At 37.9% G+C, this 21,148-nt stretch overlaps 1 protein-coding gene across 1 annotated transcript in view; it reads left to right on the forward strand.

Moving 5' to 3' along the window:
* LRRK2 (leucine rich repeat kinase 2) overlaps positions 1-21,148 on the forward strand; it is a 68,190-nt gene that overhangs the window by 2,327 nt on the left and 44,715 nt on the right. Inside the window, exons 3-12 of the mRNA XM_054055982.1 lie at positions 4,755-4,861; positions 6,763-6,851; positions 8,785-8,919; positions 9,990-10,124; positions 13,530-13,661; positions 16,492-16,611; positions 17,618-17,739; positions 18,277-18,356; positions 19,128-19,234; positions 20,908-21,037. Coding sequence (XP_053911957.1) covers positions 4,755-4,861; positions 6,763-6,851; positions 8,785-8,919; positions 9,990-10,124; positions 13,530-13,661; positions 16,492-16,611; positions 17,618-17,739; positions 18,277-18,356; positions 19,128-19,234; positions 20,908-21,037 — 1,157 coding nt within the window. The remainder of the gene's footprint in view (positions 1-4,754; positions 4,862-6,762; positions 6,852-8,784; positions 8,920-9,989; positions 10,125-13,529; positions 13,662-16,491; positions 16,612-17,617; positions 17,740-18,276; positions 18,357-19,127; positions 19,235-20,907; positions 21,038-21,148) is intronic.

Below are 21,148 nucleotides of genomic sequence, written 5' to 3' on the forward strand. Positions count from 1 at the left end.
ACAAAAAAAAAAAAAAAAGTGAAGAGGAGGTTCTGCAATTTGAGATTCTGCTTGGCTCCTCCTGTAACTTACCATTGGCACATTTAGATGAGGTGTGGCACTTGCACAATTTGATGTTGTACTCATGGTACAGTTGCCAGACTTGTCATAAAACAGCTCCTTCCTGGCAGGCATATATTAAATTTCTGACTATGTTATGCTTAAAAGATGTTTATAAGCTCAAAATTTCTGTGCAACTCACTTGATATTTTTTTTTATCAAGCCCATTTGTATGGTTACTATATTTTTGGCATCTTTTACTTTTTTCAGTTCAACCAGAAGGCAAAACATAAGTTATATTGCAAATGCCTCCTAAATAATAGTATTTTTAAAAGGCATTTTGTCAAGTAGACCTTAGCTTAGAGGTCAAAAGCATACCATTTAGATTAAAATATGAAATTGTACTTGTAGAGTGATTAAGCTGGAGCAACACTGATCCCAAGTTTCCTTTGAAGACCAAATACTTGTGCAGAGTCTGAAGTTTTAACTTAGTTTACTGTTAGGTCATTAAGAAGTACAGAAGGATGAATGAGCCGCTATTTTCAAGATAAAGCATATTACCTATATAACAATTTACAAAACCACTGCCCAGAAGTATTTCTGAAGTGATAGCATAAGGCTCTCTGAAGTGCAAGGAAGACAGGGATTGTTTAATATTTATTTTAATCGTATTAAAAGGCCTAGCTGTGAATTAACATAGAATTTTAAAATTCATTTTAAACACCGTACAGTGTTTCAGTTTAGAAGTTTTGGAGCTCCTTTGCATTACTACATTGTATTTAAGTGTGAAATTCATAACCAGTGCAAAGCTGAAATCCTGTTCTTCATAAAATGCTGTAGGCAGCTCTTCCTTTACTTTCATCTATGATATTTACAAACACCCACAATGTGTTAGTAGAGCTCTATGGTCTTGCTTCATTCACTGCAATTTGTTTACAGGCTTTGTGAATACACAGTTCCCACTTTATGGCAGTGGTGAAGTGATGTAGTCCTCATTTCAGTGCAGTCTCTTTACACTACTAATGGATTTTCATTGAATGAATGGATTTATTGACCTCTTTTGCTTTTGGCATTGTAATAAAATTGACTCAGATAACAGTAAAAACAGCAAGAGACGTATCTGAAGTGAGGATTTTCTCTCCCTCCCCTCCTTAGCTGGTTACAAAGCATCGTGTTGAGCTGCCACTCCACTGGCTTGTACGGCGTAAATTTACTTTATTGATCAATACTGCAAGTACCAGTGGGGGTTGGACTACGGGCATAAACCTTGCAAGCTTCTTTAGAAGTAGGAAGGTAGAGGGCTGGAAAGCTTATCATACCTTAAAGTGAAATAAATGCCTTTAAGTAAATGTAGTAGTTTCTTTCTGCAATTACTGGCTGGCAATGATTTAAGCACCTTAGAGACTCTACAGCAAAATATTTTACTCTTCACAGAATCACAGAATCACAGAATCACAAGGTTGGAAAGGACCCATTGGATCATCGAGTCCAACCATTCCTAACACTCCCTAAACCATGTCCCTAAGCACTTCATCCACCCGTTCCTTAAACACCTCCAGGGAAGGCGACTTGACCACCTCCCTGGGCAGCCTGTTCCAGTACCCAATGACTCTTACTGTGAAGAATTTTTTTCTGATATCCAACCTGAACCTCCCCTGACGGAGCTTCAGGCCATTCCCTCTTGTCCTGTCCCCTGTCACTTGGGAGAAGAGGCCAGCTCCCTCCTCTCCACAACCTCCTTTCAGGTAGTTGTAGAGAGTAATAAGGTCTCCCCTCAGCCTCCTCTTCTCCAGGCTAAACAACCCCAGCTCTCTCAGCCGCTCCTCATAAGACTTGTTCTCCAGCCCCCTCACCAGCTTCGTTGCTCTTCTCTGGACACGCTCCAGAGCCTCAACATCCTTCTTGTGGTGAGGGGTCCAGAACTGAACACAGTATTCAAGGTGCGGTCTCACCAGTGCTGAGTACAGAGGGAGAATAACCTCCCTGGACCTGCTGGTGACCCCATTTCTGATACAAGCCAAGATGCCGTTGGCCTTCTTGGCCACCTGGGCACACTGCTGGCTCATGTTCAGTCGGCTGTCAACCAGCACCCCCAGGTCCTTCTCTTCTGTGCAGCTCTCCAGCCATTCTTCCCCCAGTCTGTAGCGCTGCATAGGGTTGTTGTGCCCCAAGTGCAGGACCCGGCATTTGGCCTTGTTAAACCTCATCCCATTGGTCTCGGCCCAGCAGTCCAGCCTGTTCAGATCCCTTTGCAGAGCCTCCCTACCCTCCAGCAGATCGACACTTCCTCCCAGCTTAGTGTCATCTGCAAACTTGCTAAGGGTGCACTCGATGCCTTCATCCAGGTCATTGATAAAGACATTGAACAGAGCTGGACCCAGTACTGAGCCCTGAGGAACTCCACTTGTGACTGGCCTCCAGCTGGAGTTAACTCCATTGACCACCACTCTCTGGGCCCGGCCATCCAACCAGTTTTCAACCCAGGAGAGTGTGCGCCTGTCCAGGCCAGAGGCTGACAGTTTCTGCAGCAGAATGCTATGAGAAACTGTGTCAAAGGCTTTACTGAAGTCCAAAAGTCACTTGAGTGAGGGGCAATCACCAGAGCTTTGTTTTGTCTCACTTAGGAGGTGTGACCTAATGTAATATAAATTCATTGCGTGCTAGAAATGAAAAGAGTCTGATGTAAAAATAACAGTTTCAGTGCTGCCAACAACTGTTTCTGTGTACAGGGACCCATTTAAGTGTTTATAAGAATGGCTTTGTTTAATAGTTTGTTTTTTTATTCTTTCCCTGTAACCTTTAGGATTTCTGTTCTTTAAAAGACCCTAATATTCTTATGTAATTATTAAACAGATAATAACCTCTCTGTAATCTCAGGTTATGATTTTAATATTGTAAAGTAGACCACAGTTCACCAGGTCAGATGTGTGTTTTGGTCTTCTCTGGATCTAGATTTCATTTATAGGAAATGTTTAATGGAAATATAAATTTAATCAGAAACAGTTTTAATGCAAAAAGGATTTTCTAAAGTCACAAAGCAGACTTTCATCAGGTTCTAAATTTTACAAGAGCAGTTGGATGTCATGAAGTGGGACTTCTAAAATAAAATGTTTTCTAAGCAATACACAGTGTATGAATTAATGGTCACCTCTACAATGTCTGTGCCTTGAAGATTTGAAATTTGTCCTTGATTGACTGTCACTGATAAATCCTGTTTTGCTTGTAATATGGGAAATTCAGTACTTATATATCCTCATCTTGGTGAGGACCGATGGTTGCTAAGACTGTTCTTTGCACCTGTGTTTAGTCAGGACTCAGTTCCACAAACCAGCCTTGTCTTCCTGAACATCCACCAGTAATCGCTTTGCAGTCTTATGCAGAGCAAACCATCTTCTTGCTATCCGAGCAACAGAAGAGCACAGAAATTGGCTTGTGGTCAAGTTTGATCTGCAGATGTTAAGTTTGTAATTGGCTTAAATCTTTTGGCTCTGCAAATCTAAACTGAAACAGACACAAACCTACTGCAGATAGTGTGAATGTAGCCCATGCAACTAAGTATGTGAAAGGTAAAAGCAGAATTCCAGTTCCCAGGGAGCTACATCACCTTTCTCATATTCGCCAAAGCTGTCGTGAAAGAGTCGTGAAAGCTGATTAGATTCGCGCCTGTGGCTGTTCCTTTGGGTGCCTCTACCCTACCAGACTTGCAGTTTCATGTCTGTAGTCTTGCAGAATGCAGGGTTAGAGATCATGGTCTTACCATGAACTCAGCAGTTAAACTCTTTGGAGGTAGCCGTTTACATTCCGGTTGCTGGCTGTCCTGTCTTAACCCCTTTGCTTTACATAACTCTTCTGCCGAAAACTGATCCAGTTATGTATGTAGTTTTTGAGCTATACTTAGATTGTCTTCTGTCTTGATCCTATTCTTAAAGGACACAAACCTACTTTAGCAATTTTTTTCTCTTTATTCTTATGGTGAAGGAAATCTTTATGCTTTGTTTTAATTCCTTTTTGTAAAATCTGCTTCATCCTGACTTTGGAGCTTTCACTAAAGCCCATTCAATCATATCAGACATTCATAAGAGAGCAGATTTCTCCAATATGGAAAACCAAAGAGGAACAGTTTTCTGTTTTGGCATTATTTGGAGATATTTGAAAGTCGAAGAATCTGCATAGGATAGAGCAGGTAGTTATTAAGATAAACTGTATTGGTTCTAGTTCATCCTTCTTTCTTTATAATCTCAAAACTTCCACTATCTTCATTATATTTTGAAAGCACACAGTACTAAGGATTGATGGTAAGAATATGAAATATACAGTATCTCCTCCCCATTTAAACCATTGGACACCTTTAAAAACCTATAATTTCTCCTTATAATTTGCAAGTAAATGGTACATTCTTTTGAAAACAGCTGTTCTTCAATAAAACTGGACTACCTGTAATAGTGCAGTGGCCTTACCTGGACCATGATAACATACTATGGATCACATTATCTCCCTGTGAGCAACTCTTTTTAACTGTGTCCGTTTTCCTCACACAGTGCGGAAGCACATTGAGAGTGATGTGTTCCTACAAGCAATGCATTCATAATCATTAATATATCTGTTTTACTTCCCATCTTTTAACTTTTTATGCTGTTTGTCTTGTGTTAGTTAATTTTCTGTTATTGATTTGGCTAAATAACTTTTAAGAACACCCGTCTGTTATTGTTTTACAGATGAGTTGGTCACTTCTTTGTAAATTAATAGAAATTTGTCCAAGTACTCTGCAGAACATTGCTCCTAAGGATGTTGGGAAGGACTGGGAAGTACTGGGCGTTCACCAGTAAGTATTTCGTATACGAAGATCCTTCTGGAATGCTTGTTTATCATGGCAGCATATATATGCAATGAAATATATTTATATAAAGTTATTACATCAGCTTCTAGATGGTTGAAGATTTTGGTGGGTTTCTTCAGCCTTCAGGGTGGGAGACCCGTGCAAGCAGGGATCTTAGCTGTGTGTCTAAGTACCTGATGGAGACAGCAAAAGAGACAGAGCCAGGCTCTTCTCAGTGGAACCATGTAACAGAATGAGAAGAAATGGGCACAAATTGAAATACAGGAAATTCCAACTAAACATTAAAAAAAAAACAAGCAAACTTTTTTTTTTTTAATTTTTTTTTTTGTTGTGGTTGTGAGGTTGATCAAACACTGCAAGAAATTTCTTGAGGTTTTTTTTTTGTGTGAGCCTATCCAGTTTTAATTAGCTTTTAATTACACTATCTCTTCCCCCCACCACCACCCATTTGAGATATGCTCCATTCAGTTCAAAATCAATGCTTATTTATTTTCTGTCATCAACATCATTCACTGTGTGGCCCACTACCTTATTTAGTGTACAGGACTGATACCCTGTGTAAAAACTGTCTTCTTCATTTCCTTCTCAGCATTTCTTAGTGCTCATCAGTATTGTCTAGAGCTTTTAAAATTTTGTTTATTGAGAAAGTGTTACAGATTTGTAGTCACTATTTTACAGATGGTAGTGAGAGCAAAATACGTTAAATATAGCAACTGATTTTTGGGTGCCCAGTTTGATACATGCACTGGATTTTTCAGACTACTTAGCATTGTGTCACAGTTTAGCCCCAACTGGCTAAATTTTGGTGGCTAAAACCATGCAGCTGAGCTTCCAAATTGTTTCTGCTGCCCACCCACACGGAAAGGGTAGAAAGGGAAATGAGAGGAAAAAGACTTGCACACTGGAAACTGAAGCTACAGCTTTAATGAAATAATAATAATGAAAAATTAGAAAGTAATAAAATATATACAGATATATGACATAGTGCCCCCTTCTATCGATAACTATATGTCACCACAAGTTCTGTAAAGCAGACACAAGGGAAAGGATTCATGGCTAGGAGGGAGCTGGACTTAGGAACTGGATTCAGGAGCACTCAGATCTGGGATCAGGAGCAACCAGACAGACAAGGTCCTTCGTGTACATCAGCCATCACAGAAGACAGAGACCCTCAGGATCTCTCAGTTTTATACAGAGCGTGACATATATGGGATGGAATACTGTTCTGGTCAGTTTAGTGTCACCTGCCCTATTCGCTCATCCTCACAGGTGTGGCCCCTTTTCCACCACCTAGAGTATGGTCTTGATTAAATATAAGCACTGGCATTTTTGCATACCAATGCCCTGTGTTATCACTTTGGGAGAACACTGTCTCAAAAACACGCAGTTAGCTTTCAGAGAATGAAGTTACAGCAACTGAGTTAGTCACAAAACTGACTATAATTTAGCTCAAACCGCAACGTGTTTTCTGGCACTTGCTGTGTTTAAAAGTCAGTTTTGGTCAACTCTGATGCAGCATTTCAGATGTTAATATCCGTGGGTCTCAAACTAGCCCACGCAGAAAGTAAGGAGTGTACAATTGGCAGTTCATGAAATGTTTCTATTCAGTGAGTTGTCCAGCATCATGTATGTGCTGTACGCTGGAAACTTAGATAGGGTAGACTTCTTCAAGATGCTGTTCAAATTCTTTAACTGTGAAACTGCTGCTTCTCTTCCAACGAACCCTTGATCTTTTACGGTAAATTAGCTTTTGCTACAAGCAGAACAGTGTCGTTTGCTAATTTCTGTAACTTTTTTGTTTTAAAGTAAACATTTGAGAACTTTTTTGTGTATGTTAATATTTCTTTTGTCATAACTATTTTTTTCGTTTTTCCTTTAATTTTTAGGCAGATTCTTAAAATGCTTACAATCCACAAAGGAAATCTAAATCTCTCAGTAATAGGACTGAAAGCATTAAATCTACTCCTTATGTCAGGTATTGTGCGTATACTTTCCTACTTTGTCTAAACCTTTAAAAACAGAACTGTGGTATAAAGTGTGTGGCTGTACATGGATATGATTTTTCTCTCAGTTTTACTCCATAAAGTCACTTGTCATTTGAGCTTCTATACAAAATAAGAGCACTGTTTTGCACATTTTTTACCTACATAGAAATGATTCTCCAGACTGCAAAGCTGTGAAGAACATGACTGGTTAATTTTGCCGGCTCCTTATTGGCATAGACACAAATCCTTGCTGTTAAGTATTTAAGTAAAATAAGGAAGAGCTTATTTTTTCTTACAGAAGTATAAATTTGGTGACATTCTGTCTTGTTTCCTTTAGTACTTTTGAAAGCTGTAAATCACCTCTGATATTTCTGTTACTCTGCTCTGCAAGGACTTAATCTTACCCGTTATTGAGAACTTTTCTCATAGTTCTGAGATTCCTCTTCCTCTGTTGAAATTAAAGAACCCCAAGGGAGACATTCTGCTGGTTTTATTTAAGCATATAATATTAGCATAAATTGCTGTTAGAATTGGAATGTTTCTGTTGAGTTTAACAGGCTTTGGAATCAGCCTTATTTATGAACTAAGGATTAGACTTGACTTCAGGTAGTTAAAGATAATCCAGCTCCTCTACCTTCTGCTGTATCCAGTAAAGTGAATCAGGCACTTTCAGAGGATGGTTCATGATATTCATTTATCTATTTTTTTCATGTCAGTTACCTCTTGAATCTATTTTCCTCTCCCTTTTAATTGCAGAGATGTCTCGAGGACTAGCTTAGATTGGATGCCTAACTTTATCTGCTCATAAAGTGTCTCCTTATAAGGCATTACACTGTGTGATTATTATTAAAAACAGTAGCAAAATCTGGCTATTTTTTAGTGACTGTCATCAGCAGCTTCTCTCTTTTAATTGTGAGGTATCATAAAGGGGGTCCTAAACTGTTGACTGGATATTCCATAACAGTTTATTCCTGACTGGTTTTCTTATTTCTTATTCCTGTTTTCTTATTTCTTATTCCTCTAATTCCTGACCGTTGCTCTTAAACTCTCATTTCAGTGTCAGAAAAATATTTGAAATTTTGCCTTGTCAAATCTCTTAGTGTTCTTAGAATATCATTTCTGTATGTCTGTAAACTTGAATTGCACTATAAGCAGACCTGACAGGCCAGTGTGAATGCCGTGTAGAAAGATCTTCTCTTAAAAAGAACCAAAACACAAAAAACCCCAGCTGCAGCTGGAACACTGGAACAGGCATTATGAATTCTACTTTTATTTGGGTAAGCTTGAAAAATTGTCATAAATTTGAATCTTTTTGCCTACCCATGCTGTAGAATAATATCTTTTTCAGAATTTTTTAATGTTGTAAGGGCAACAGCAAGATCAGCTTTTCAGTTCAGTTTCAGGTGGAACAAATGACTGAGAGTGAGAACAGGGTTTTATGATACAGGTGGACTGATTTAATGATTTGCTGTAGCTGGCAGGTACATTTCAAATCCCCTTATTTTCCTCAGGTGATGTAGTCCTACCCTTTTTCTTCCATCAACTTTACTTCTTAGTGAAACCTTTCACCTTGCTGTGACAGGAAAAAAAGGGGATTTTTTTTGTGGGTTAATTTTCTACTGGTTTAGTGAGTTGATTTGGTTCACTGAGGGGTCAGACAAAGCAGCGCAAGGTGAGAGCAGCAATGGAGAAAGGAAACAGTCTTTTTTGCAGTAGTGTTTTACAACATCTCAGTTGTATTGTAAAACATAATACTACCTTCAGAGGTAACTTTCTCCTGGGTCATACAAAAACCTGGATTTGAGCCATCAGGGTATATTTGAATGAAAGTATTAAAGAATTTTGGATTTTAATGCTTAAGTACAGTTCTTCAGTAAAAGCATAGAGAACTAATCAGCACATTTAATCTCTTCTGTTATTCAGATGTAATTGCTTTCCTGCTCTTGGAGGAAGAGGTGGATGTGTTTTCCTTGGTATTTAATGCCATGCACACCTTCCCTAAAAATGAAGAGATCCAGCAACATGGATGTAAAGCGTTACACAAACTTTTTCAGAAAGGTATTTGTGTAGTTGTTGAGTTAGAAAAATGTATAGGCTGGGAGGGGACTGCAGTTATTTATTTAACTGCAATAAATGAATTCTTGCATTCCAAATTTGTTTTGTATATTATATGTGGTTTTTTGAATGGTTTAGCCCAAAACAGATTTTCCAAGCAATATCACAAATTTTCTAAGTTATAGCAACGAATATGACATTTTTCAAAACATCAGACTGTCTCTTTGTTCCTGACTGTACAGTTTACTGAAAAAAATGGGATTCAGCATTACAGAATCACAGAATCACAAGGTTGGAAAGGACCCATTGGATCATCGAGTCCAACCATTCCTAACACTCCCTAAACCATGTCCCTAAGCACTTCAACATTAGTAACACTGGAACAAGGATTAATGACATTTTATTTTAATTTGCAAAACCAGGATTATGTATGTAAAGACTAGCTTGAAACTGTTTCAGAAAATGAGTCTGCTTATAAACTTTAAAATGTGTTGTGCTTTCTCAACCTGGATCAGTTCCCTTATCTGGTTCATTGCATGGCCATGCAGTTATGTCAGTACAAGTGACAGGGGGCAGTGATGGAAAAACCATAAGCCATTATTACAATGAAGGTAAGACGTTATTAAAGCATGACTGTAGTCTTTATCCATTATAAAAAAGAGTTGAGAAGTGAAATAGAATCATGGAACATGCAAAGTAGCTTTCCATCAAGTTGTTTTCACCGTATGTTCAGCCTTTGCTTCACTTGTGTACTGTCTTGAGGGATATTGGTTATGTGAAAAAAAGCTGAAAGACTTCTTTTAAAGTACTGATTCACAGGGAAGGATTTAAAGGTCAGAACTCGGTTGCATAGAGTGTAGGCTAGAAGAAGGTCTTTATAAAGTATCTCAGAGGTTTTGGTAAAAGGAGTCCTGACTCTGGAAGATGATGTGTATGGAGAGTACCTTACTTCCTGTGAAACATAGAAAATAAGTGTAAGGAAACAGATAAAAACAATTCTATTTTCTCATGTTGCACCAGGATATGAATTATTTCCTGAAAACATACTGTATCTCTCTTGTTTTTCATTTTAGTTCCAGAAGAGCAGCTGACTGAATTTGTTGAAAGCAAAGATCATATGATCATACTGAAAGTATTTAAAGAGTTTCCAGAGAAAGAAGAGGTGATTCTTCCAGCACTTTATTCGTTACATTCCTTAGCTGGTCCACGTAAGTGCATTATTGGAAGTTATTTTCCATTCCCCATAGCATGCTTACCTCAATTTGCAGTAATCTTCCAGTGACTCAAAAGTTAGTGAGAAAAGTTAGTTAGTGGCTTGGAGCTGCCACACAAATCACTTGCCTGTTTTCTTTGGGAAGTACTGATTTGTAATTTTTCAAGGGATATTTTCATATTCAATCAATTTGATAAAGCTGAAATCTCTCATAAAGAACAGAAAGAGACTTTCTGCTGCTTGGAATAAGTGGTAGTGAACATCATGGTTGTAGACGTCCATGTTCAGGACCCTGCCCTGTCTTTTTTTAATGCTTGAAATGCAAGAGATATTTATCGACTAAATAAATCTTTAGTTAGTTTGAGTAGCAAGTAAAGAATACTGTTGGCAGAGGCTGTTTCACAAGGGGAAAATTACCCACACAGATCCGATGGCCTGTATCTGAGCCCTGACACCACCCTCTGATCATTCAGTGTTGGCTGCAGTGAGGAGCATTGGTGGCACTGCACATGTCTTACTGTGTCCACAGGTGTTGTGCAATAGGGCTGGAAGAAAATGTCTTCATTATTTTTGTCTTCTGTTAACAGCAGTCCCTGTTGTGGGTAAAATCAGATCCTGGGAAATACGCTTGATGATTTGTGTCAATTTCTTGACAGCAGTTTGATCTTGTTCACACAGCAGCAGCTCTTGTCAGCTTCCTTCTGGTAGTCACAATTTTGGCAAGCACAGAGCAGTGTCCTGCTCTCCATGTCTTCCATGAGGTACATAATGTCGTACTCTTGTAAACATGATTCCTTGCAATGCGTCTCTCATACATCCTGTCTGGCTCTGCAGGAGCCTGGCTGACCCCATGTGTGCCACAAAACAAGAAGTAGACTGGTGTGTCCCACATTTCATCAGACTCCAAGCTATTTAGTTTCTGTTTCTCAAACTTGCTGCTGTTCCAATTGGTGTTTAAATAGTAAAGTATTCCTTAGGCCAGAAATAATTTTACCCTAGCCCAGAACTTATTACCGTTTTCTAAGAAAGAGGATACCAGATTTTAAACATTTTTAAAATACGAAATACTTACACAAAGCATAACCAGACAACGGCATGACAAAGACCTGCTCTAAAGTAGGTATTTGGTTTGGGGTTAGCACTCTCATTTCTGACAGGAAAGTTTGAAAATCATCAGAGAAACGGATAGCTTGCACATGAATGTGCAAAGCTGGGCTACTTCTGCCCGTATTCATACTCTCGGTGTATGGCATTCCATTGTACCTGCAACAAAATGTGGTCCTCTAAGGACACCATGGAGAAGATCATTCACTGTGAGTACACTTTCTCTCTTATCCAGTAGTAAAATGATTGTCTCCCTCTGCCCTGAAGTTCAAGTCTGTTTTCCAAATGAGGTACATCAAGGATTTGTACCCCACTATGCCTTCACTCACTAACACATATGTAGACTTTGTTCCAGCTCATATGTCATGACAAATGGAAGGGTAAGAGTTTATTCCAGTGTGGTACAAGAACTCCTTTAGATATCAGTATTCTGATGGAAAGAGAAAATGCTTTGCTGCTGACTGTTACCAAAGTCCATAGATGGGTGATGGGTCACAATGTTACCTGTCCAAATAGTAGTTGTAGACAGCCATCCAAGCTTCTTCTTTGTTTAATGGGGAGACACAGGCACCTTGAGGAAGTTTACCAAACCCTAAGAGAGGATTCTGTTACAGGTGGGATGAATCACCATACAAAATGCTTAGATCTCTTCATCAATGCTTGTGAGAATCTAGATAACCAAGTTCTGGTGATTAGGATTTAATGAGATTCATTCCACCTGCTTTTCTCTAGCTAGTTGTGGGAAATGGTTTCTCCCTGCAAATGTGCCATTGCTTGGAATTATGCTCTGCCTGTAATAAGCAATTTTAGAATCCTATGAATATTTTAATATGTTTATAATTGTCACCTGTGAAAGGGTAACTTACTGTGAAGTGATACAATGCCATTTTGTGGAACATACCTTTAAAAAGTTATTTGCAGCTGAGAATCCCGTGAACAAATTGCTGTCATCTGAAAGCACTGTGAAAGGTACCTTCCTTCACTGTCAAAAAGAATGCTTCAGAAATGCTTCAGAAATGCTTCCCATACAGAGCTTTTACTAAGTATCATTGTTTACTATTCAGAGGTATATATTACTTTGAAGATCTGCTGCTGCTTTAAAAAGACTGAGCATCTTTAATAATACAGTTGTATACAGGAAAGCCAAGCTGTTGAAAGAACAATTAAGAAAGTTTATAGACCTCAGCAGAGTAATGCTAGCTCCCTTGGAGTGAGTGACAGGACTCCCTTTCATTCACTGGGGCCAGGATTTTGTCAAAGATTTTTTTGGGTTCATATTCTGTCTCACACCCTGGATAGATGAGATGTACTATGAGGATGCTTTCGTGCACGATGCTTTAACTGCCATGATGCTGTTTTGCCTTAAAGTACTGCATGTGGGATCACTCTGTCCTCCGTGGGAGAGGATGCATTCTTTCTTTTTAATGGCCCATGTGAATGTCCTGTTGATTTCTGTATCTGTCCTGGATAATAAGCAGTAAATAGGGATAGAGTGACCAAACACTGGTACAGGTTATCCAGAGGGGCTATGGAATCTCCAGCCTTGGAGATACTCAAAAGCTCTCTGGCCATGGTCAGCTGGCTCTAGGTGGCCCTGCTAGAGCAGGGGAGTTGGACCAGACGACTTTCAGAGGCCCCTGCCAACCTCAACCCTTCTGTGATTCTGGGAAGAATTTGTAGTGAATTTCAAAACATTGCAGGAGCATTGGATGAACGTTTCTGTACCCTCAGTACACAGTAGTTGTGTAGTGGAACTGATTTAAATGAAAAGAATAACCTGCTAACTTGCCTCCTAGAGAAGAAGGAAAACTTAGAAAAAGAATTATTAAATAAATTATGTTTATTAGAAAAAAAATTACTAAATTGTTTCATATTTGTATGCCCCAGGAGTATTACTGAAGTACTGTAAAATGTTTTCCTGATTGCAATCATGTTGTAAACACCATTTATAAGATTGAATTAACATTTGTAAAACAATTTTTTTAGCTTTAAGAAAAATGTTACATAAGAAAAGTGTATGGGGAGGTTTCTGTTCCATGGCCTGATATAGAATGGAACAAATCCGTAATATGGACTCTAAACTTAATGAATTATTTCCAAGTGTCGGTGGTCATTATTGTCTTCTATGGCGATACTAAGAAAAAAAAAAAAGTCAGCTTCTCTCAAGTTGCAAAGCAAAACCTGAAAGTTAGGCCCAGATTTCTAAATAAATCTTACTTAAATAAAGTCAGAATTAGAATCATGTCAATGTGGGGTTTTTCTTAATAGGCAATTTTTGTTTCTGTTTCTTTCTTAGCTAACAATGTGGAAGTGCTCATGTCTGGAAATGTGCGCTGCTACAATGTTATAGTGGAAATGATGAAAAGTTTCCTCAGTAGTGAAACAGTTCAGGAAGTGAGTTGCTGTTTGTTGCATAAGCTTACTTTGGGTAAGTCCACAAAGTTGTTTATAGTTAACTTCCTCTGACTCTGTAAGAGCTGGACAGCAAGTGCTGCAGGCGACAAGAGCAGTACTATGCCACTTAATCCTCAGCATTGTGTATAGCTTCATGTGTCTGATGATGTAAACATGCTGAGGTAACTCTGGACACGGTCAATAGGGTATTGTTTTGTGTTAAATATTAGTAACAATGACAGAAGCTGCCATAAAAGACTAGAGTGGGAAAAAACCTGAGACAACAGAGTGGGAGAAATACAAGATGGGAGATCAGTAGATCCCATTCTATATAAAGTTACTTCAGAATGGAAGAAAATTCCTTCTAGATTACTTTTTATTTTGAAGTGTCAGTGCTGAATGTGTGAGAAACAATTGTTGCAGCAGAATTGGAGGTATTCTACAAGAGTGTCTGGTTCCTCCTTGCAATGCGTTTGCCTTCAGAGACCTATGCTTGGAGCCCCCTGTGCTGCAGCAGTGAAAGAACCACTGGTTCCAGGGCTTCCCTTGGCTTGGGGAAAAGTACTTCAGTTGTCCAGGCTTACATGGGCTAGTGTCACATCAAGAGAAATTGAGGCAATGTCAGAAACGGATTTGTTGTGCTTCTTAGCAGCTCTGTGCTCTGTCTTGCCACTATAAAAAGCTGATCTGAGCAGCTGCCAAGGACCACGTAATAGGAAGTTCAAATCAAGATAAATATGTTTTTTTGCCTCCTGTGTGCAAAAAGACTATGAGTAGCTGCCCAGGCAGCCTACACTCCATGGCTGGTTCTTCAAGGACTCAGCCAAGGTCTTTCTCAGGACCTGACTATTCTTGCAGGTGGTGGCCTGAAGCCACTACAGATGATGGCACCAGTGCATGACTCCCCTTGATCAAGTCAGTCCCATCCTTTCACCATCTGTTTCTGCTTCTTCATGCAAATATTGTAGAAAATACAGATCAAACTTGAGTGCGACGCATAGCAACTTCCAGTTCCCTTTCAGAGAACCAAATACCAATTTCAAGAAAATGTGGTAGCCATTGAGGTGGTATTTGCAGTTTTTTTGACAGGAGGTGACATTGCCCTTGAATAATTTCCTGTGCAAAGCTATCTGCAGATAGGTAGCGGAACCAAGCACTTGTGGGGACAGAGCAACTCTGTTGACATGCCTTGATCTTGCCCTAAGCTTAACCAGCCTGGTTTGTCACATGCTTGTCATGTGTGTTTGCTGACCAACAAGTAATAGTGGCAGTAGAGGAACCACAAGATCCATTTCTTCTTTCGCCATAACAGATTCTCTTCATCTTGTTAAGGAGCCACTTCGGGAGAGTTATGGGAAGAGGTGTCCAGAGCACCACACAGTTAGATAAATGTGGAATTGCTGGATGGTCCTTGAAGTAGTGTGGAAGATTTCCATATAGCCAGTGTAGCCTCCCAGATTATTCTGATGGACTTTTGTCTTCCTAAACCTGTATTAACTGGCAGTGGAATCATAAAGTCAGCATCTACCAGCTTCCTAAATCATCATCATGTATTCTTGCTAATCTGGTAATGACTATCCTAGATTTTACTGTCGTCAGAGTTTTAACTTACTGATACCTGTTTGGCCAGCCACAAGTCCAACAAAATTACTCATCACATAGCCTATTATTAAGTTATCTGGGGTAAGTAACATATTTACACAAACATGGTATTTCTGTTTGCATACAAGAAACAGCAATACTGGTATAACACAACCAAACTACTACATGGTTGGAATAAAAATACTGTGTCTGATTGCAGTTGTAATAGGTGTTAAAGCCAGGGTTTTAGAATGATGAATCTGGAAAGGACTTGCCTTAAAGTCTGTTCTTAAACATTATGTTAAATAGGTCTAATTGAAGCAAATCATAAAACACTGAGAGAGGTACTTATCTCCCCGTGAAAAATTGAGTCCCATTGATGGAACTCAGCTATTGCAGGACTCAGGACCAGAACAAAAGGAAAGAAATTAGGTTAGCTTTTCTGCTATATGTAATTATGTTCTTATATGCACAAATATGGGAAACTTCTTAATTTCATACCTTATCTGAAGGATCCTAGAAACATTAATACAGGTTTTATTTGAACTTTCACATTACTTATGTGATTCTCATTTTTAAAAATCAAGAATTAAACAAAATTGAATATCAATGTAGAAACCACAGCTGTCAACTGTACTTTACAAAGTTAGTGTTACTGAGTTATTTTATGCATGATACTTGTTTTTACAAGAAATGGTAAAGTTATTTTCATTTGCTAGCTTTTTGCAGAATTCCTTATATTCAATGTATAATATGAAATACTGTACAGCCTATGATAAAAGTTATGCTTTAAATATATTTATCATCAGAAGATAATTTTTTCTACTACTCCAGAGTGTATGAATTCTGTATTTATTATATTATCCCTCATCTGTTTAATATGGAGGGCAAAAACAGAGAGCAAAACAGGGTTAAACCACTTGCTTGATAACATAAATCAAATCATTGCAGGAATTCAAGACCAGGACTCCATTTGCTTCCTGGCAGGAAGCCTGCAAGTGAAACACTGACTGTATTTTTTCTGATTTTGATGACAATGCACACTTCATTTTGCATTAAACCTCTGTCTTTTGTAAAAAACACAAAGAACCTAGATCCCAACTCTTTCTGTCCTTGACCTCTTCTTTCCATAAATAAAACTTTATTGTGTCATGCCCTAAAATAAGAAATCCAGTGTTTGCTACAGACAAAGTCTGTGCATTGTGTCTTGAGAAATTTGTGTTAAACACATATAAAGCTCTTGCTATATGTTTATATTCATTTAATATATTATTTGTTTTCAGGAAATTTTTTCAATATCCTTGTATTACATAAGGTTCCAGAGGTCATTGTGAAGGCTGTTAAAACCTATCCTGAAAATGCAAAGTTACAAGCTGCAGCTCTCAGTTGTTTAGCTCTTCTGAGTAAGTCAATTTCTTCCTAAATACGTAAATAAATTATTTCATTTATCTGTCCGCTTGTTAATTTTTTATACTGGTGATTTTCTGTAGTCATTTCAAACTGTATTCCTTTGACATGAAAGCCTGGGGTAGGATAGCTTTGTCACAGCTGGATTTCCTACATGCTTACAGTTTGTTGTTTTACTGTGACATGGCTGTATTTATACTGTATGCTTTACATCTTCAGAGTGTTCAGAGCTGGTAAGTTATGTTGACAGATCCTAACAAACCAACTAGTTTGTTCATAGGCAAATATTGGATAATGCCTACTTAATATGAAATCTCTAGAGATAACAGAACTAATTTGGTACTGCATTTGGCATGGATGGCAGTACTCATTATAGTGTGGCACTTGATAGCAACACTAAATCAATGCTTATACTTGAATTTTGAAATAAATTAAAATATTTAACTCTTCCTTGACTATACTCCAAGTATTATTTTAAAACATAAGTTAGTTAGCGAGTGGCAGAAGTTAAGGATGAGGTACTTGTAGTCTTTGAGTAATTGCTCCATATAAAAGTCCATAGAATGCTATTTAAGAGTCCCCAGAATAGCAAAGTTTATAAATCAGGCTTTAGTAAAGGCTTTGACACCGTTTCCCGGAACACTGTCCTGGAGAAGACTGGCTGTTCATGGCCTGGATGGGTGCACTCTTCACTGGGTAGAAGACTGACTGAATGGCCAGGCCCAGAGAGTTGTGGTGAATGGATTTAAATCCAGTTGGTGGCCAGTTACAAGTGGTGTTCCCCAGGGCTCAGTGTTGGGTCTGGTTCTGTTTAATATATTTATGAATGATCTGGATAGGGGGATCGAGCGCGCCCTCAGCGAGTTTGCAGACAACACCAAGTTGTGCAGGAGTGTCCATCTGCTCAAGGTATGAAGGCTCTGCAGAGGGATCTGGACAGGAGGGTTAAGACATGTTTTGTTTTCACAATAAGAATTTATTGAAAATATTTTCTATTTCAAGCTGAAACGATATTCTTAAACCGAGACTTAGAGGAAAGAAAAGAAGAGGAGGAAGAAAAATTATGCTGGTTGGAAGCATGTTACAAAGCATTAGAACTACACCGAAGAAACACAGATGTGCTGGTGAGAATTTGTGGATGATGAGGGTATGGAACCGACTGCATTATGCATTAAATAAAATATTTATCAGCATCGTTTTCTCCCCTGTATTCTCAGGAAACCAGGACCTTAAGGACTGAATTAGATTTAGAATAAATCTTACTTTTCTTGCCTTTTCTTATCTTTGTTCACCTCATCTGGCTTCACTTGCTCATTTGGATTGAATGAAGGTTGATAAGATGAAACTTGTAACCTGAAACTTTGGCCATCCAAAGCTTGTTGTTTACATAGCTCCTCTGTAAACAGCAGCAAAATACAGGCCCATCAACAGAAGAATTAATCTTACAGGTTTCAAAATGCAAGTCAAATAATGAGACTGTGACACGTGTTTGTAACTATTCCAGCTATAAAAAAATGTGTAATTCCACACCTTGTTGTATTTTTACATAGAGCACCTTGTCATGAACTGAAACACAGTTAAGCTATTTAAATTTTTTGTATTTTTTATATTCTAAAGGCATATTTTCTTAATCCTTTTGTCTGTTCTTGCTTTATATTTAGGAAGCTGCATGCTGGGCTTTGAAAAATCTGTTTCTATATCAACGCAACCTTCATGAGAAGATTGGGGATGGAGATAATCAGTCAGTATTAGTATCTTGAACTGTGTTTTTGGAACTGAAAATAGTGAAGGCCTACTATTAGGCCATTTGGGGTCTCATGTTTCAATTATTTGTATTTTTATTTCTTGTTTTCTAATGATGAAATGCATGGTGGTTAACAGCACTTGGGAAATTTTCTTTCTTTAAAAGTGTGGTAATCTTGACTCAGGCAAAATTACTAGTGTTTTAGTAAAGGACCAGAACACAGCCTAATAGAGCTCATTTCAGAAGGAATTTCTTCTTCAGTTGCAACAAGGATAGGGAGGATTAAAAGATGTAAAAGCAGGGAAAATTGGGAAGATGACGATATCTAGTACATAAGTGGTAGGGAAGAGCAGTGCTTATTTTCCCACAAATCACATGAGGTGCATAATAGAGGGGATACTGCCTCCTCAAGGAGAATCTAGGCATGAATAAGACATAGACTTTCATTTTACTTAAACTGTTTCTCAGAGTTGTTTAAAATTTTAATCATTAAAATTATAATAAGCCTGTTTTATACCCCTTTTGGACCTCAAGTCACTTTGAAAGCATGGCTCAAAGTGAATTCAGTGAGATTCAGAGTGGGTTAATACGCATTGTTTGCAAAGGGCTCTCTGTCAGCTGTTACTGTGAAAACATACTAGGAGCCAAGTGCAATCATCTGAAAATTTAATTATATCGCTTAATACTTTCTTAGGAATCTGAACTATAGTTATGAACTAACTGCTCTAATATGGCCAGCGTGCATTCATTTGTTTCTCTCTGTGAAAGGTTCCCGATAGAAAGAGCAGTGATGCTCTCCATGCTGATGCATTCCTCCTCAAAAGAAGTGTTTCAGGCAGCTGCTGGTACCTTGGCAATTTTGTCACAACAAAATGGTAAGGGAATCTAATTATCTTTACTTTTTAATTCAGTAGAAAGTTATTGCTGTAATACTAAAGAATATTTACTGTGGTGTTGCATGAATAAAATATTTCCTGTCATTCAAATATTAAGGAAGTTGTGTTTAGCAGGAAGTTTATTCTTTGCTTTGAAAAAGGTATTGTTGGCTTGTATCAAAGAGAATATATGGGAGTAAAGAGTTGTTTGCCAGTTTATGTGTTGCAATTGCTATTTTCTGGAGCAGGAGACGTGAAAAGAGTTTGTTCTCTTTGTGTGCTTGTTTAAATATTTATTATGTTTGAATTTTGTCAAGAGCAGCATTTGTTGGAAATCATGTGAGTAAGCATTACAGCCTGACAAATACCATTTTCTTGCTTAACAGAGGGGATTTGAGCAGTCCTGTTGACTTTCGTGCATCAAATCCTGCATAGCAAGTGGAGCACGTGCATAACAATTATCAAGATTGCGTTAGTCCTGATTGTGTCCCTAACATGGTTTCCTAATTTTTTCAATTTGCAGACCCCCTCAAAATTTTTCAGTGGAGATGTGGACCCCTGGGTAGAGCATTTAAGCCTACTGACAGTTGGACTGCTTTTATTAGATACCTTTTCCAGAACCTTTTGAAATGGTTATGGTCCTCAAGTGGTTTGCAGACTGCACTTTAAAACCACTGGCTAGATAGAAAGATAAAGAGTAGCAGTTATTTGCCGTTCTCTAGGTGAGAAAGCATTGTTTTATCACTAGGTTACTGAGCCGTCCAAGTACTTAAAAACTAACAACAAAAAGGTTTTATAGTTACTTATGAGATAAATAAGTATCTATATCTAGAAATAGATCTCAAAAATGTATGCACACTGTTATCATATATTATACCAGATACTTTCATAACATGTAACTGACAAGTAGGCCTTGGATTCCCTTTGGAAATCTAAACCAATTTTTTGTTTTGTCTTTTTTTTATCCTCTCTTTTTTTACCACTAAATGAATACACTTACATCAGAAATGATGAACTTAAAAGAAGCATAGCAAAACCCTCTGGCACAGTGAAATATTCCTTAAATTAACCATTTGAAATGGAGGTACTGAGCTGGAAATAACAAGAATTGGTGGTAGTTACCATGATAATGCAGGATATTTTTATAGTGTTCTGAGTTGTATTGGTTAGTTATAGCTACAACATGTGCTTGAGTTTCTGAATTTTTTAAAAACAAATTAACGAAATAAATAGAGCGAATAAATTATTACTATAAATAAATATAGCCCAATTTTTAGGCCTTAATTTTTAATTTAGAAGCTTTTTGAAAGCTTTAAATTTTGGCTTTCCTACATGGTCACAGAGTGCAATTATGAGGAAAGATTGTTTAAGAATAAACATTTTTGAAAATAACAGTAAAGCTGTACATTCTCCATCCCTGAAGGTAACTTTGTTGGTAAAAATTAGCAGTTGCATTTAAACATGTTAGGCATTCAGGAATGATAATGCTTTTGATTAAGCTATGCAAATGGAAGTCAGCTTTAGCTTAAATTGTTTCCCATTGTAATTTATACTTCTGTAACGTATTTAGTCAGGAAAAAAGGGGGAAAAAGTTAGTAATTCTGTTGATTTTGAGAACTATACATAAAGAGAAAGAGATTTGCTTACAGAATACTTGCTGTTTTGTGTTGTAGTAAATATTAGGAAGACACTTTTGGCTAAAGGAATACACATGAATGTTTTGGATATAATGAAGAAACATCCACATTCACCTGAAGTGGCTGAAAGTGCCTGCAGGGTTCTGAATCATGTTTTCGAAGGAAGGTAATATGCTTAGAAATATATAGCTACTTCCAAAGTAAAGATTTGTGAGATTCAGTGCTATAATTGATAACATTTCATTATTGACTGTTTCACTGATATTAGAATTGACCG

This window comes from Cuculus canorus, chromosome 1, assembly GCF_017976375.1.
Source record: "Cuculus canorus isolate bCucCan1 chromosome 1, bCucCan1.pri, whole genome shotgun sequence".
In the NCBI taxonomy this organism is placed as follows: Eukaryota; Metazoa; Chordata; class Aves; order Cuculiformes; family Cuculidae; genus Cuculus; species Cuculus canorus.